The 13,442-nt window shown below is 41.8% G+C and overlaps 1 protein-coding gene across 6 annotated transcripts in view; it reads right to left on the bottom strand.

Moving 5' to 3' along the window:
- Window positions 1-5,843: 5,843 nt before the first annotated feature.
- Phtf1 (putative homeodomain transcription factor 1) overlaps window positions 5,844-13,442 on the bottom strand; it is a 49,499-nt gene continuing 41,900 nt past the window's right edge. For 2 of the 6 annotated variants that reach the window (XM_085835604.1, XM_085835605.1), the window contains 4 exons: window positions 10,880-11,035; window positions 10,004-10,099; window positions 8,820-8,945; window positions 5,844-7,431 (listed from right to left, as the gene is read on the bottom strand). In XM_085835604.1, coding sequence (XP_085691730.1) covers window positions 7,411-7,431; window positions 8,820-8,945; window positions 10,004-10,099; window positions 10,880-11,035 — 399 coding nt within the window. In that variant the 3' untranslated portion in view covers window positions 5,844-7,410. Of the gene's footprint in view, window positions 7,432-8,819; window positions 8,963-10,003; window positions 10,100-10,879; window positions 11,036-13,442 lie in introns of those variants that run through there. The other 4 variants (XM_021158742.3, XM_029475671.2, XM_021158739.3 and 1 more) reach the window with 4 other exon arrangements.

Below are 13,442 nucleotides of genomic sequence, written 5' to 3' on the forward strand. Positions count from 1 at the left end.
TTTTGAACAGGGTCAACCTCTAGATCTGATCTGGGACCCAGAAAGCATTTGGCTTCTTGCTTTTCACGTGTGAATATTTTCACTCAATGAAAGGAAACCGGGACAGCAAGACAGTTCAGCAAGTAAGACCCTACCACCAACCCTTCCATCCCCATCTATCTCACACGGTAGAGAACCACGTCCATCAAATCATCCTTCATGCATTCTGGGTGTGCTTTCTCATAGATTTAGAACAACAAAAAAGTAATAGTAGTCAAGATACTATTCATGTGCAGCAATAGAAAGCCAAATGCTTTGTAAACATCTGGACAAATGGAGTTCCAAGTTTTGTATGTCTATTTCTCACAGAAAATACATTAACTTCTGTAAGTGACTTCCACAAAGATTCAGACTGGAGCTTAGCCTACCCTCTGCTCTTAGAACCAAGAACACCTGCACTGACTGATGAGATGCAGCAGTCCACTGGAAAGAGGAACTACATCACAATAACTATGTCTTGGCATGCCTCATACCTAAAAGCTATCAGCTTTCTAAACAACAACTTGAATAACTTTCGGATTCTGCGGTTAGTATGTATCAGCAATCAGTATGCTACCATTTGGGAAGGCTAGCATCTGTAGTTAGCTGAGTTCATCTGGCACATCTACAGACTTGATAGGCTCTCAGTCACTATACCATATTGAGATAAGAGCTGAACCTGTGCAAAACTACTTGGTCTCAAAGCACACAAGCTACATTAAGTATGACAAAATATATGAATGCTTATGAATTTGATCTAGCAGCAAAGTCTAAATCTCATAGTCCAAAATACGGACACAGCCAACTGCTTTCATTTAGCCTTAAAACTCTGCTTTTACAATCTTTTTTTTTTTTTTTCCTTTGGTTTTTCGAGACAGGGTTTCTCTGTGTAGCCCTGGCTGTCCTGGCATTCACTTTGTAGACGAGGCTGGGTGGGCTCAAACTCAGAAATCCGCCTGCCTCTGCCTTCCAAGTGCTGGGATTAAAGGCATGCGCCACCACAATCCTATTGATACATGCCCATTTTATACTCTGTATATTAAAGTCAAAAACAAAAATGCCAAAATTCACAAACCAAGAAACTTGTTTTGTCTTAAGGACAACCACTATTAACCCGAGTACTACCTTGTTGGAGTATCATGTAGGAGAAATATAACACTGCATGTTTGTACTCTAATCTCATGGCTCAGTAAAACCAGTGGCTGCAAGAAATAGAAGATAAATCACTACACTGGTCCATGTATGTAATAAATCAATGAGTTCTCAGATGACTCCAAATCAGCATGTGTGAGAACAAGGCCCATCTGGCCTATTAAGAATATATACAAACCTTGTGTTTATATATATATATATATATATATATATATGATTTTTCAAAACATTTAGTTGAATTTAAAATAAGGTTGATTTGCTTTACATAGCACTAGTGAATAAAAGGCTTGAATCCATAAACTGGCACATGTGAGAGACCCAGTTTAGAATTTTTCTTGCTGAAAGAAAACCATATTCCACTTAGACAAGCACATTGTTATTTAACTCTTCATTGTTTAGCTTACTGTGTTTGTTACCATAACTTAACATGTCTAGGTTTATGGAGTATACCTTCATAGCAGTTTTAGAAGAAATTATTTTCCCAGGAAAACATATTAAAAGCAAATCAATGGATGATTTTCTTATTCTTTGATATGTATTACTCCCCCATTTAGCCTAATTCTATTTTTTCATCTTGGTTATATTTCTCAAATAATGTAATATTACCAAAGTCTTAGCCCTTTTAAGGAATCGAAGCTTAAGTAACTGGATATTACACAGGGATAAATGAAACATTGGTATCTGCACAAGAGTGACAAACGGGAGGACTATTCTTCATCCAGTGTACATATATATGCTAAGCATCTGTTAGGGGAGTCCAGTACTGTTCTGCATTCTGAAGAGTAAAGAAGAAAGCAGCTGTTTTCAAGGGGCTTACAGTCTAATTAAAGGAGACACAAGTCAGCAAAAGATTATGGTACACATGAAGGAAATTACTAGTGATATAACAGATAATTAACTAGGGTCACAATAGAGAACCCTACCAAGAACTGAAAGCTGAGAGCTATTCAGTAGCTATCCAGTGAGCAGTAAAAATACACATTTGAGGAAGAAATACTTGAAAATACCTACTAAGAGCAAAAACTCGGTAAAGGAGGTGGTATAGAAGGCAGTGAGAAATGAGGTTGAGGAGGCCAAACTGGAGAGAACTGCAGTACTGACAGAAGGGCCTAGGAGGTGACCACAGGAAAGGCCTTCCCTCCTAAGCCTCTCCAGACAGCACCACCTACTGGGAACAAGTATTCAAATGTCCAAGGCTAGGCATTACATCTCACTCCAACCTCTGCAGTGTGGAACTAGATTAGACACTGAACCTTTACCTGAGCAGCTGCCTAAGGTCTAAACCATTTTAAGGTGAGGAAAATGAGTCTATCCTTAAAACAAAATAATTAGAAGCAGATGTTAGATTTTGGACAAGGGCAGCACAGATAATAGAATTAAACAAGGAGAACTCCCAAGACCGCCTTCAGATAGCAGCAGTGTAAAAAGGAAACCAGACAAAGCAGGTTTAGCTAGGTACTGGTAGCACAAACACATGACACCCAACCACAATGAACCTCCAAAACAATGAGGAAGGAAAACTTAGTTCTAAAGTTAACGCAGGGCTGTAATCACTACCAACGCAGGAAAACCTCGTCACAAACAAGCAAGTGCAGTGTATGGAAAGGTGTTGCTTTAGCAGCAAAGTTATCTTAGGTCTGGCTGTTCCTGGCACATCTACCAAACTTCAAAGGAATCCTTGAAATGCCCAAACTCTCCAAGTAATTGCACTTCAAAATAAAGCTCAATTAATATTACCAAAAAAAAAAAAAAATACATGCACACAACAATGCCCTATTCTTCAACACTGTAAAATTCACAGCCAATAAAAAGTTACCAGGCACCGGACGTGGTGGCGCACGCCTTTAATCCCAGCACTCGGGAGGCAGAGGCAGGCGGATTTCTGAGTTCGAGGCCAGCCTGGTCTACAAAGTGCGTTCCAGGACAGCCAGGGCTACACAGAGAAACCCTGTCTCGAAAAAAAAAAAAAAAAAAAAAAAGTTACCAGGCATGTAAAACAGAAACGTGTCTTAAATGAAGAGACAACACAATAAAAACAAATGCCCAAATGACACAGCAAATATAAATATGTAAATATATTTATTATGTGGGAGAAAATATTTTAAGTAGCGATGTAGACTTTCTTAGACCAAAATCGAACTTTTGCAGATGGAAAATATATTTGCTGTAGCAGACACAATAGAACATGCCTGCAATCCCAACAGACAGAGGCCAGCCTCGGTTATACAGTATAACTTATCTCAAAGATTAAGTAACACTGCACTGGATGACATTACCAAAAACAGGATAGAAAACTTGAAGGTACAACAAAGAAAAAGCATAAACCTTGGTGAGCTGAGAGATGCTTCAAATTACCTAACACACATGTGTGTGTGAGTCCCAAAAGGAGACAGGTCAGAGTGGAATGTAGGAAAAACTTGTTTAATGCCAAAAAAACGTGTAATTTGATGACGTGAAAATATGATCTATAAAACGATACAAAACCAATAAACCAGACTCCTTAAGTCCAACCAAACCGCAACACAAATAATATGACAAAAACTACATCAACACATAATTCAACTGCACACTGTCAGTGGTAAAGCTGGAAATCTTTAAAGGAGTGGAAAGTAAGCATCAGATTCATTTGAGAGGAACAAAAACTAAAGACTTCTAGTCAGAAACAATGAAATCCAGAAAGCACTGGAACAACTTTTCATTGTTGGGACAAGGTCTTACTTTGTGGCTGACTGGGTAGCTTGCTATGGTGATGAGGCCCGCCGAAAACTGAGCTGCCCCACCCCTGCCCTTGCCCCCTTGCCCCCTTAATGCTTCGGTTAAAGGCAGGCAGCACCACTCCCAGCATTCAACTACTTTTTTTTTTTTTTTTTTTGGTTTTTCAAGACAGGGTTTCTCTGAATAGCCTTGGCTGTCCTGGAACTCACTCTATAGACCAGGCTGGCCTCGAACTCAGAAATCTGCCTGCCTCTGCCTCCCAAGTGCTGGAATTAAAAGCATGCACCACCACTGCCGAGCTCAACTATTTTTTCTAAGCCTAAAATCTTATATTCAGCAAAAGTATCTTTTATATGTAGTATAGACTTAGAAATATTTCAGCAGAGTAGGTTTAAACGCCTATTCTGTTATTCAGTTTTGGTGACTCACTATTAAAGCAAATGAGCAACAAATGATTGCAAAGTTGACAAATAAGAGTTGCCTTTGTATGTAAGTTTACCTACCTGAAACATAAGCCTTTTAACTCGTCACCAAAATCATAGTCCAAGCTAGCCCTCAGGGTGAAGGACTAAACTCACTGTAAAGTTCCCAAGTTAATACAGCCCCAGCTTTTTATAATTCAACTCTGTAAACTTAATCTTAAATCTGAGACAACTGTTCCTTTAGGGAAATGGCAGCGAGGGCTTCTGTGAGGCCATCTGCTGAAGCCTGAGGTGTAGACCATCCCCTCAAGAATCACAGCGCCGGAGTACTACTCAGCTATTAAAAAGAATGAATTTATGAAATTCCTAGCCAAATGGATGGACCTGGAGGGCATCATCTTGAGTGAAGTAACACAATCACAAAAGAACTCACACAATATGTATTCACTGATAAGTGGATATTAGCCCAAAACTTAGGATACCCAAGATATAAGATACAATTTGCTAAACGCATGAAACTCAAGAAGAATGAAGACCAAAGTGTGGACACTGTGCCCCTTCTTAGAATTGGGAACAAAACACCCAGGGAAGGAGTTACAGAGACAAAGTTCGTAGCTGTGATGAAAGGATGGACCATTTAGAGACTGCCGTATCCAGGGATCCATCCCATAAGCAGCTTCTAAACGCTGACACCATTGCATACACTAGCAAGATTTTGCTGAAAGGACCCAAATATAGCTGTCTCTTGTGAGACGATGCCGGGGCCTAGCAAACACAGGAGTGGATGTTCACAGTCAGCTATTGGATGTATCACAGGGCTCCCAATGGAGAAGCTAGAGAAAGTACCCAAGGAGCTAAAGGGATCTGCAACCCTATTGTTGGAACAACATGATGTACTAACCAGAACCCCGGAGCTCTTGTCTCTAGCTGCATATGTATCGAAAGATGGCCTAGTCGGCCATCATTGGAAAGAGAGGCCCATTGGACTTGCAAACTTTATATGCCCCAATATAGGGGAATGCCAGAGCCAAAAGAATGGGAATGGGTGGGTAGGGAAGTGGGGGGCGCTATGGGGGACTTTTGGGATAGCATTGGAAATGTAACTGAGGAAAATATGTAATAAAAATATTAAAAATTAAAAAAAAAAAAAAGAATCACAGCGCCTAGGCTGGGAAGATGGCTCAGCAGTTCAGAGCACTTCCTCCTCAATAATGAACAGAGTTCACATCCCAGTGCCCACAGAACAAGTCAGCTCTGGGGTAGGTCTGGGTTATGACGGAGGATCATTGGGTTCCAGCCTGGTCAAAAGAACATGAACACCAGGATCAGGGGACCCTGCTTCAAATTAATCAGCAGACTGATAAGGGACACAGACCTGCTTTGCTGACTTCTATACACACACTATACCCCATGCAAACATATGTGAGCATACACTCACTCACATATATATGCGCACAGATCAATGGAACTTTTTTAAAAAAATAAAGCATAGCTTCCTCACAGCACTTGGGATAGGTGCATATTCTTGCTAATCCACTACCTACACGTGTTTGTATCTTCACAGCTATAAATCTATCAGATTTTTAAAAGGATATTAGATAATGATAATATTTACAGTGGAATTAACTGCCAAGAACCTTTCACTCTCATTAAATAATAACAACCCCATTAGGTAGTTATTTCACTTACTTAACAGGTGAGAAATCTGAGACACTTAGCAGGGGCAAGGACTTGAACAGAGGAAGATCTATACAATCTGTATATTTGGGAAATTAATCTTGGTTTTTGTTTTGTATTTTTGTTTTTCGAGACAGGGTTTCTCTGTATAGCCCTGGCTGTCCTGGAACTCACTTTGTAGACCTGGCTGGCCTGAACTCAGAAATCCGCCTGCCTCTGCCTCCTGAGTGCTGGGATTAAAGGCGTGCGCCATCACGCCCGGCGTGAGAAGTTAATCTTTAAGTTCATCAGTTTTCCTGCATAGAGAATGTGTGTAGCTGGGGCTGGAGGGATGGCTCAGAGGTTAAGAGTATGTGCAGAAGACCGGAGTTCAGCAGCTCACAATCGTCTGTAACTTCAGTGTCAGGAGATCCAGTGCCCTTTTCTGGGCTCAGGCACCAGACATGCACATGGCACACAACTATTTACACAAGCAAAACAATCATACACATAAAAAAAAGTAAAACCAATCCCATGATAACTGTCGGACATGAGATAACCAAGTTTACAAAATCTTACCATTAAGGTGTTCATGCTTCCAGTCTTCCTCAAGAAATTCTTCAAGGTAGGGAACCTGGTGAGCAGGAATACCGATGTCTCCATTAACCACGAGTGCATGCTGGGTCACTAACAAGTAAGGCTACATTCAAGGCACAGTATGAACCATCGTTAGACGCTGAGGACCTCAAGTGCACTAGAGGCTGGATACCGCCACTGCACAGCAGGCAAACCACCAGAGGCGTGCCATCAGATGGGCATGCTACCAACTCATGAGCATGCAAGGCTCACCAACAATGTACTTACAGGCTTAACTCTAAAGGAGATTCCCTCCAAAAATGAACAAAATTCTGTTTCAAGTTATTGCATTCCTCCACCCTCACTGCAAAAAACGCCTAGAAACTAAAATTCTCTAGTAAAGTTCTTTTATTTGGATTCAACCTAAAATAGTTTCTCTCTTTCTGATAGAGAAGTCCTCAATCCATAGACTATAATAGAAAAGTAATGCATTTAAATATTTCCAATAAGAGACAGTTGCGTCATGCTTCGAACATCTACCATGGTTACCCAAGAGACTATTTACAGTAAGTATAACTAGCACAGTACTGGAGGCTCCAGGATAAATGTCCTGACTCAGGAATAGTCCAAGTCTTTGTGAGGCAGGCTTTAGTTTGCTGACTATTCACGATGCTTGAGAACCATGAAAGTGCAGGTTTTTAACACAGGCCCGGGGAAAGGAGGTACCGAAGCTCCATTCGTTAGACTGGGCTGAGTGGAGAGACTGATGCATGTGAGCCTGCAGGTGGGGCCACTGGTTTCTGTGGGCCATCTTTGTCCTCAGTTGGGGAGCAGTGACACCAGCCAGCAGAGTCCAGGCATACATCTCAGCTCAGGACTTAATTTTCCACAGCTAAGAAAAGAAAATCACCCCAAAAACACCAGTTAGCTAGGATTTAGATGTATATTCATATGACTACAAACTAAAAATCCACTTACTGTTTTATTAAAGATTATAAAAACCTTGCAAATAAAAGCCATCACACAGAAAGCTTAGCGGATGCAAAATCTCAATGACTGTGTATATCCCGAGCTGTGGTGTTCACACTGGCAGTACACTTTCATTATCAATTATGGTTTTGAACTTTTCACTTTCGCTATTATTTAATTTCTAAAGATTTATTTTTATCTTTTTGTAAGTGTTTTGTCTGCATGTATGTATGTATGTATGTATGTATGTATGTATACAACATGTATGCTGACCAGAGTCAGAAGAGAGTGTCAGATCCCTTGGAACTGAGTTATGGATGGTCATGAACCATCATGTGGGTACCAAGAGCTGAACCCATGTCCCCTGCAAAAGCAACAGGTGCTCTTAACTACTGAGCCGTCCCTCCAGCTCCCAAGCTGCACTTGTGTGCACTTATCCGCCACACACACACAAGATCCATTATAAAGTCAACACTGGACAAACTTGATGTCCTTTCACTTTTCTTCTCCATCACGAGCATCTACCTTATGTTTTCCTGTCTGCGTGTTACACTGTATCCATATGTCTGCCTGTCTACACATGGCCATGCATATATTTTAGACCAGTATCCACACAGGATAGAAAACATGCAGGGTTTGTTTTTTCTTTCTGAGATTATATAACCTTACTTTACTATTACACATTCTGTGTTCATCCATTTTCCTCCAGATTTTGCAATTTCGTTTTTCTAAAGCTCAATACTATTTCATAGTATATGTGGACCAGACTTTCATTAATCCATCCATCTGTTGATAAACAAGTAGGTTTGTTCTACTTCTTTGCTATAGTGACTAAAGCAGCAATAAACAAGAGGTGTAAATATCTCTGTGGTAGTGAATGGAGTTCTCTGGGTGTGTGCCCAGGATGAAGTAACTGGGTCATATGGTAGTTCTGTTTTTAATTTCTTGAGGAACTTTCAAATCTGTTTCTATAAGAACCCTTTACATAGGAAGAAATAAATAATTCTGACAGTGGAAGGAGAAAAAAATAAATATTTCCAGATCAAAAGTGGCGCCTACTGTTAATGCTTTGCACGTTTACAGTCATGCCAGTATCTCCCTGGGTCACAGTAACACGTTCACCCAGACCATGCCACTGACATGAAATTTAAAACTGGATGTTTCGTTTGATCACTAGTTCAGCCTTTTAGTTTTATCAAATGAGGAAAGCTAAGCTGAGAAGCCTATGAAACACCAGGTCAAATGGTCTCAAGAGCTGGTTCCAGGCCCATTCAGTATTAAAGACAAAGCTAGAGCTGTGCTGACACTTACCCTTATGTTGAATCCTAGAAGATCGCTTATAACTCCAGAGACAGCAGAAAGGATGACTACTCTCGTGATGTTGTAGATTAAGGGGTTCATGGTCAGTCCATAGAGTCTAAATGGTGTGTCCAGCTCCTGCAAGGACGAGGGAACTGAAGTGAACAGTCAGCACTGCCTCGTGCTGGTCTCTGAGGATGCTGCTTATGGCTTCCTTAGTATCCCAGAGCTACTTTCAGAGAAATCTGTGAGGCAGGCACCAACCTTTCCATGGCCTAACCTTGTTAAAGTGGAAGGGAGCAATAAGTCATTAATACTGTTTTTTAACAGTAGTGCTTTTAATCCTAGCAGCTGGGGGTCAGAGACAGGCATGTCTCTGTGAGTTCAAAGCTTACCCTGGCCTACACAGTGAATATAGTAAGAGATGAGTAACCATCAGACCCTAGATTATAAGACTGAAAACTCTTTTCCATTAATCCAAAACCATCATGCCAGCATTCAGAACCGAACTGCCTAGCACTGGTTAGATATCTTTTCTAGGTAGTATAACATGGATTTAATGACTTAATTCAACACAAGCTTAATTTACTTCATCTATCTTGCATAAAAACATTGACTGCCATCAGCCAGAGCCTGGGCCCTGTACACAAACAGATTGGCCTTTTGGCTACATAGATGAATATCTGGTACAAAGACATAGCAGCCAAAGCCCTTAGAGGTCAACGATAAGAAGGCTAAAGACCTTGGGCTCAGCACAAAGGCCTCCTGAAGACTTTCAGAGCCTCGGACCTCCAGTCTAAGCAGCCACAGAGAGTGAGCTGAGCAGCAGCTCCTCAGGCCCAGTGGCACTAGTGATGTCAGTGCCTCTGGGAACAGGGCTGAGGCCTCCAGCAGGTCTAAGCACTAACACCCAGACAAAACCCTGTCCACGGGCCAACAGCAGTCTGCTTTTCCATGGTCAAACCCTAGCCCTCAGGGATGTCCCTCAGGAATAAGCCAGGGATCGTCCAGCCTCCCCCAGAAGAAACAAGTTCTCTCGTTCTGACTAGGCAGCCCAGCATGAGAATGGAAGCCACTCTCCCTAAGTTCCTTCTGGAAGCTTCTGACAGCTCTGGTCTGTCCAGCCATGACTCCACCTGCCCTTTGCTTTTCTAAGAACTCATACTGTAGAGCATGTGCAGGGGAGGCCCACTCACCTTTAACAACTTCGTGGACAGTTTCAGTACATTATTCACTAGAGTGAGCTGTTCTTTCTTATTTGGCTTTTTTTCCATTTTAAGATATAAATTAATCTAAGAGAAAGAAAAAAGAATAAGGTAAATTTTACAGAAAAAAATACACATTGCATAAAACCTGGCAGATTTTGAGGATCATTGTTTCAAGTAAATTATGTCCAGGATCTACGGCCTCGGCATCTAGGAAGCATGGCGTCCCCCCATCATTCACCTCTGTGGTAAAGAAAAGCTACTTAGAGAAAACAAAACAACATCTGATAAAACAATTTATCAAAATAATAAAAAATTCTAGTTGTAACATAATCAGCATACAAATTCCTTGAATTCAAACATTATGTCTCACTCTTACCAATCTCCCCCAAGTAATATAGTATCTTCAAGAAGCATTTATGGATAGAGAAAAAGAGATAGCTGTTTTAACTTAGTAACTCCTTATTTTTCCCCTATAGGAACAATTATCCACTATGACTCTAAGGCCAAAAAATAATAAAAAACAAAAACAAATTATCTCAAGTGTGTTTACTTAATGTTTATGGAAAACTTGAACTTAAAATCAAAATTAACATAGAAAATGCATCATCACTCCACATTCATAAGAAACATCTGTCAATCTTAGTATGTATTTACATGTTCCCTTATTAACAACAAAAATCCCTCTATAGTATAGCAAAGTACTCTCAGCCCATTAGCTCATTCTCCCAGCCCTAGGCAGAAGACAGAGGTGTTACACTCATTTTAGATGCAGGAGAAAAGATAATTACAGAGTGGCAAAAGATGTGAGGTCACAGTTAAGAGCTCGGCCCAGTCCTCTAGCAGACTGCTGGGACCCATCAGTACCTGTTCAGTGAGCAGGATGGAAACATTGCTGTACTTCTTGTTGGTTTCTGACCCCAGTGAGGCCAGGCGAAGCAAGAAAAGCAGCAATGCTGTTTCCCAGATCAAGAACTCCCAGTTGTAAGCATCATTCAGGAATGTCTTGTGACCTTGAAGAACCTACCAAAGGACCAGAAAAAGTTTGATAGTTGTCTTTTTTTTAATTAATCATTTTATTCACTTACATTTCAAATGATATCCCCCTTCTCAGTTACCCCTCCACCACTCCCCATCCCGTCCTTCCTCTCCCTCTTCCCCTTTGCCTCTATGAGGGTGCTCCTCCACTCACTCTCAATGGTTATCTTAGTATCGCTGAATTATTCCTGTGTCAATTTTAAAACATTACTAGCAATCTACAGTTTCCTCAAAGGACAGGAGCTGAATGTTCATAAGGTATCTCCAAGGTTCCTATATTGTTTCCTGTTCAGGAAAGACTGCAGGGGTCTCCAAGGAACAAGGTAGGAAACAAGGAACTCCAGCTCCCTGAGTCACTGGTGGTCACAGGCACAAGGTGACCACTGCTGCTCCAACTTCACCCGTCTAAGGCCCTCAGGCCAGTCTGAGTAGAGCCCTGAAGGCCTGGCTCTATTCCATTTTAGGATTCAAATAACAGCATGGGAGCATGGCTGCACTGAGGGCCTACTGTGTGTCTTAAGGTTCTACTTTAAAACTTACTGACTTAAAAGTAAAGAACTTCACTCATGAAAGCCCAAGAAAGTTAGGTATTTCTCGAGAGAGTCTATAAAGAGCTCTTGAGGAAGCCAAGTGCCGACCTTGTAATATGCAGGAAGTCACTAAGCCCCTTCCTTCCCTTCCCCCATGACTACCTCTATGGCCTCACAGGACCCTGTGAGCTTCGACTCCCACCAGCCTTGGTTTGAAATGATACCCTTGGCTGCAAGGACCCTTCTTCTCCAAAACCTGTCACTAATATCTCAGCTTCTTAACCCTGGGTTCTGAAAGAGCAAAGCTCTTCAGCTCAGTCTGGGTAGGGGTCACCGTGGTCAAGCAGCTATAACCAGGATGAGGAAAGCCCCAGCTGGCAGCAGCTAGTGAGCCTTTCAGAAAGACAGTCCTTACACAATTCCACAAATCACAGCAGTATCACAGCCTACAAAACAAAGCCCCTCTGACTCTTAAGCCAGAGAGAAAGGTTATTTTTTATAAAGCAACAGTGAGACTAACAACAACTTCACAAGATAAAATATGGAAATACAGAGACAACAGAGCTAGGTGTGGCAGCATAAGCCTATAATCAGAGGCAGGTGAATCTCAGTGAGTTCAAGACCAGCCTTAACCTGCAGAGAGAGTTTCAGACCAGCAAGGACTAAATAATGAGATCCTGTCTCAAAGAAAAAAAAAAAGAAATGGGTAACAGAATCCCAGACAAACTGAAAAGAAAACACTTTAGGAAGAGGAAACCCACCTCCAGCAGGAAGACGTCAAGTGACACAGCCTGACCCATAACTGTGCACGTCTGCAAGAATTACAGGGATGGAAATGGACAGGAGCCAGCGACAGGCCCAAAGTGGGATCCAGCTCAATGGGAGGTCCCAAGGCCTGACACTATTACTGAGGCTATGGAGCACTCACAAAAAGGGACCTAGCATCTCTACCCTCCAAAAGACCCAACAAGCAGCTGAAAGAGTCAGATGCAGACATTTGCACCCAACCAATGAACAGAAGCAGCTGACCCCTGTTGTTGAATCAGGGAAGGCTGAAAGAAGCTGAGGAGAAGGGCGATCCTGTAGAAGGACCAGCAGTCTCAATTAATCTGGGCCCCCAAGATCTCTCAGACACTGGACCACCAAACAGCATACACCAGCTGATATGAGGCCCTAACACATACAGTAGAGGACTGTCAGGTCTGTGTTCATTCAGAGATGATGCACCTAACCCTCAAGAGACTGGAGGCCCCAGGGAGTTTAAAGGACAGGTGGGGTGGGGAATGGGGGCATCCACATGGAGACGGAGGTGGGGAGAAGGTATGGGATGTGGAACAATCAGAGGGTGGATGCCGGGGAGGAAAAAATATGGAAAAATTAATTTAAAAAAATAAAAGAAAAGAGAACACAACTAGTGGGCAACCTCGGGTTGGTTCTATTCCCACCAAACAATACTCTTCAAAACTAACTGAGCTGGTCGTGGGACACCCAGCTATAATCCCAGCACTCGGGGAGTACGGCACGAGGATCAGAAGTGATGACCATCCCTGTCTACACAGTGAACTGCAAGGCATCCAGGACTACGTGAGACCCTGGCTAAAAATCTAAAAGAAAAAAGACATTTCAAATGAGCAAACTGGGAAAGAAGTCATCCCCAGCAGAGCAGCACGGACTGCATAGGAAAAGAGGTGACTCAGGGAGGGTCAGAGGCGGAGCATCGGATGTATCTGAGAAGTAGCCAGCTACACAATGTAAAGATTACACCTTGGATCTTAAATTTAAATGTATAAATTTTAATACACAAAGGAACAGGTAAATGAAATAAAGAATATGAAATCTTGAGACTGCATTAGTTAGGGAAG

Source organism: Mus caroli, unplaced genomic scaffold (assembly GCF_978045245.1).
Source record: "Mus caroli unplaced genomic scaffold, Mus_caroli_1 scaffold_3, whole genome shotgun sequence".
NCBI classification, from domain to species: domain Eukaryota; kingdom Metazoa; phylum Chordata; class Mammalia; order Rodentia; family Muridae; genus Mus; species Mus caroli.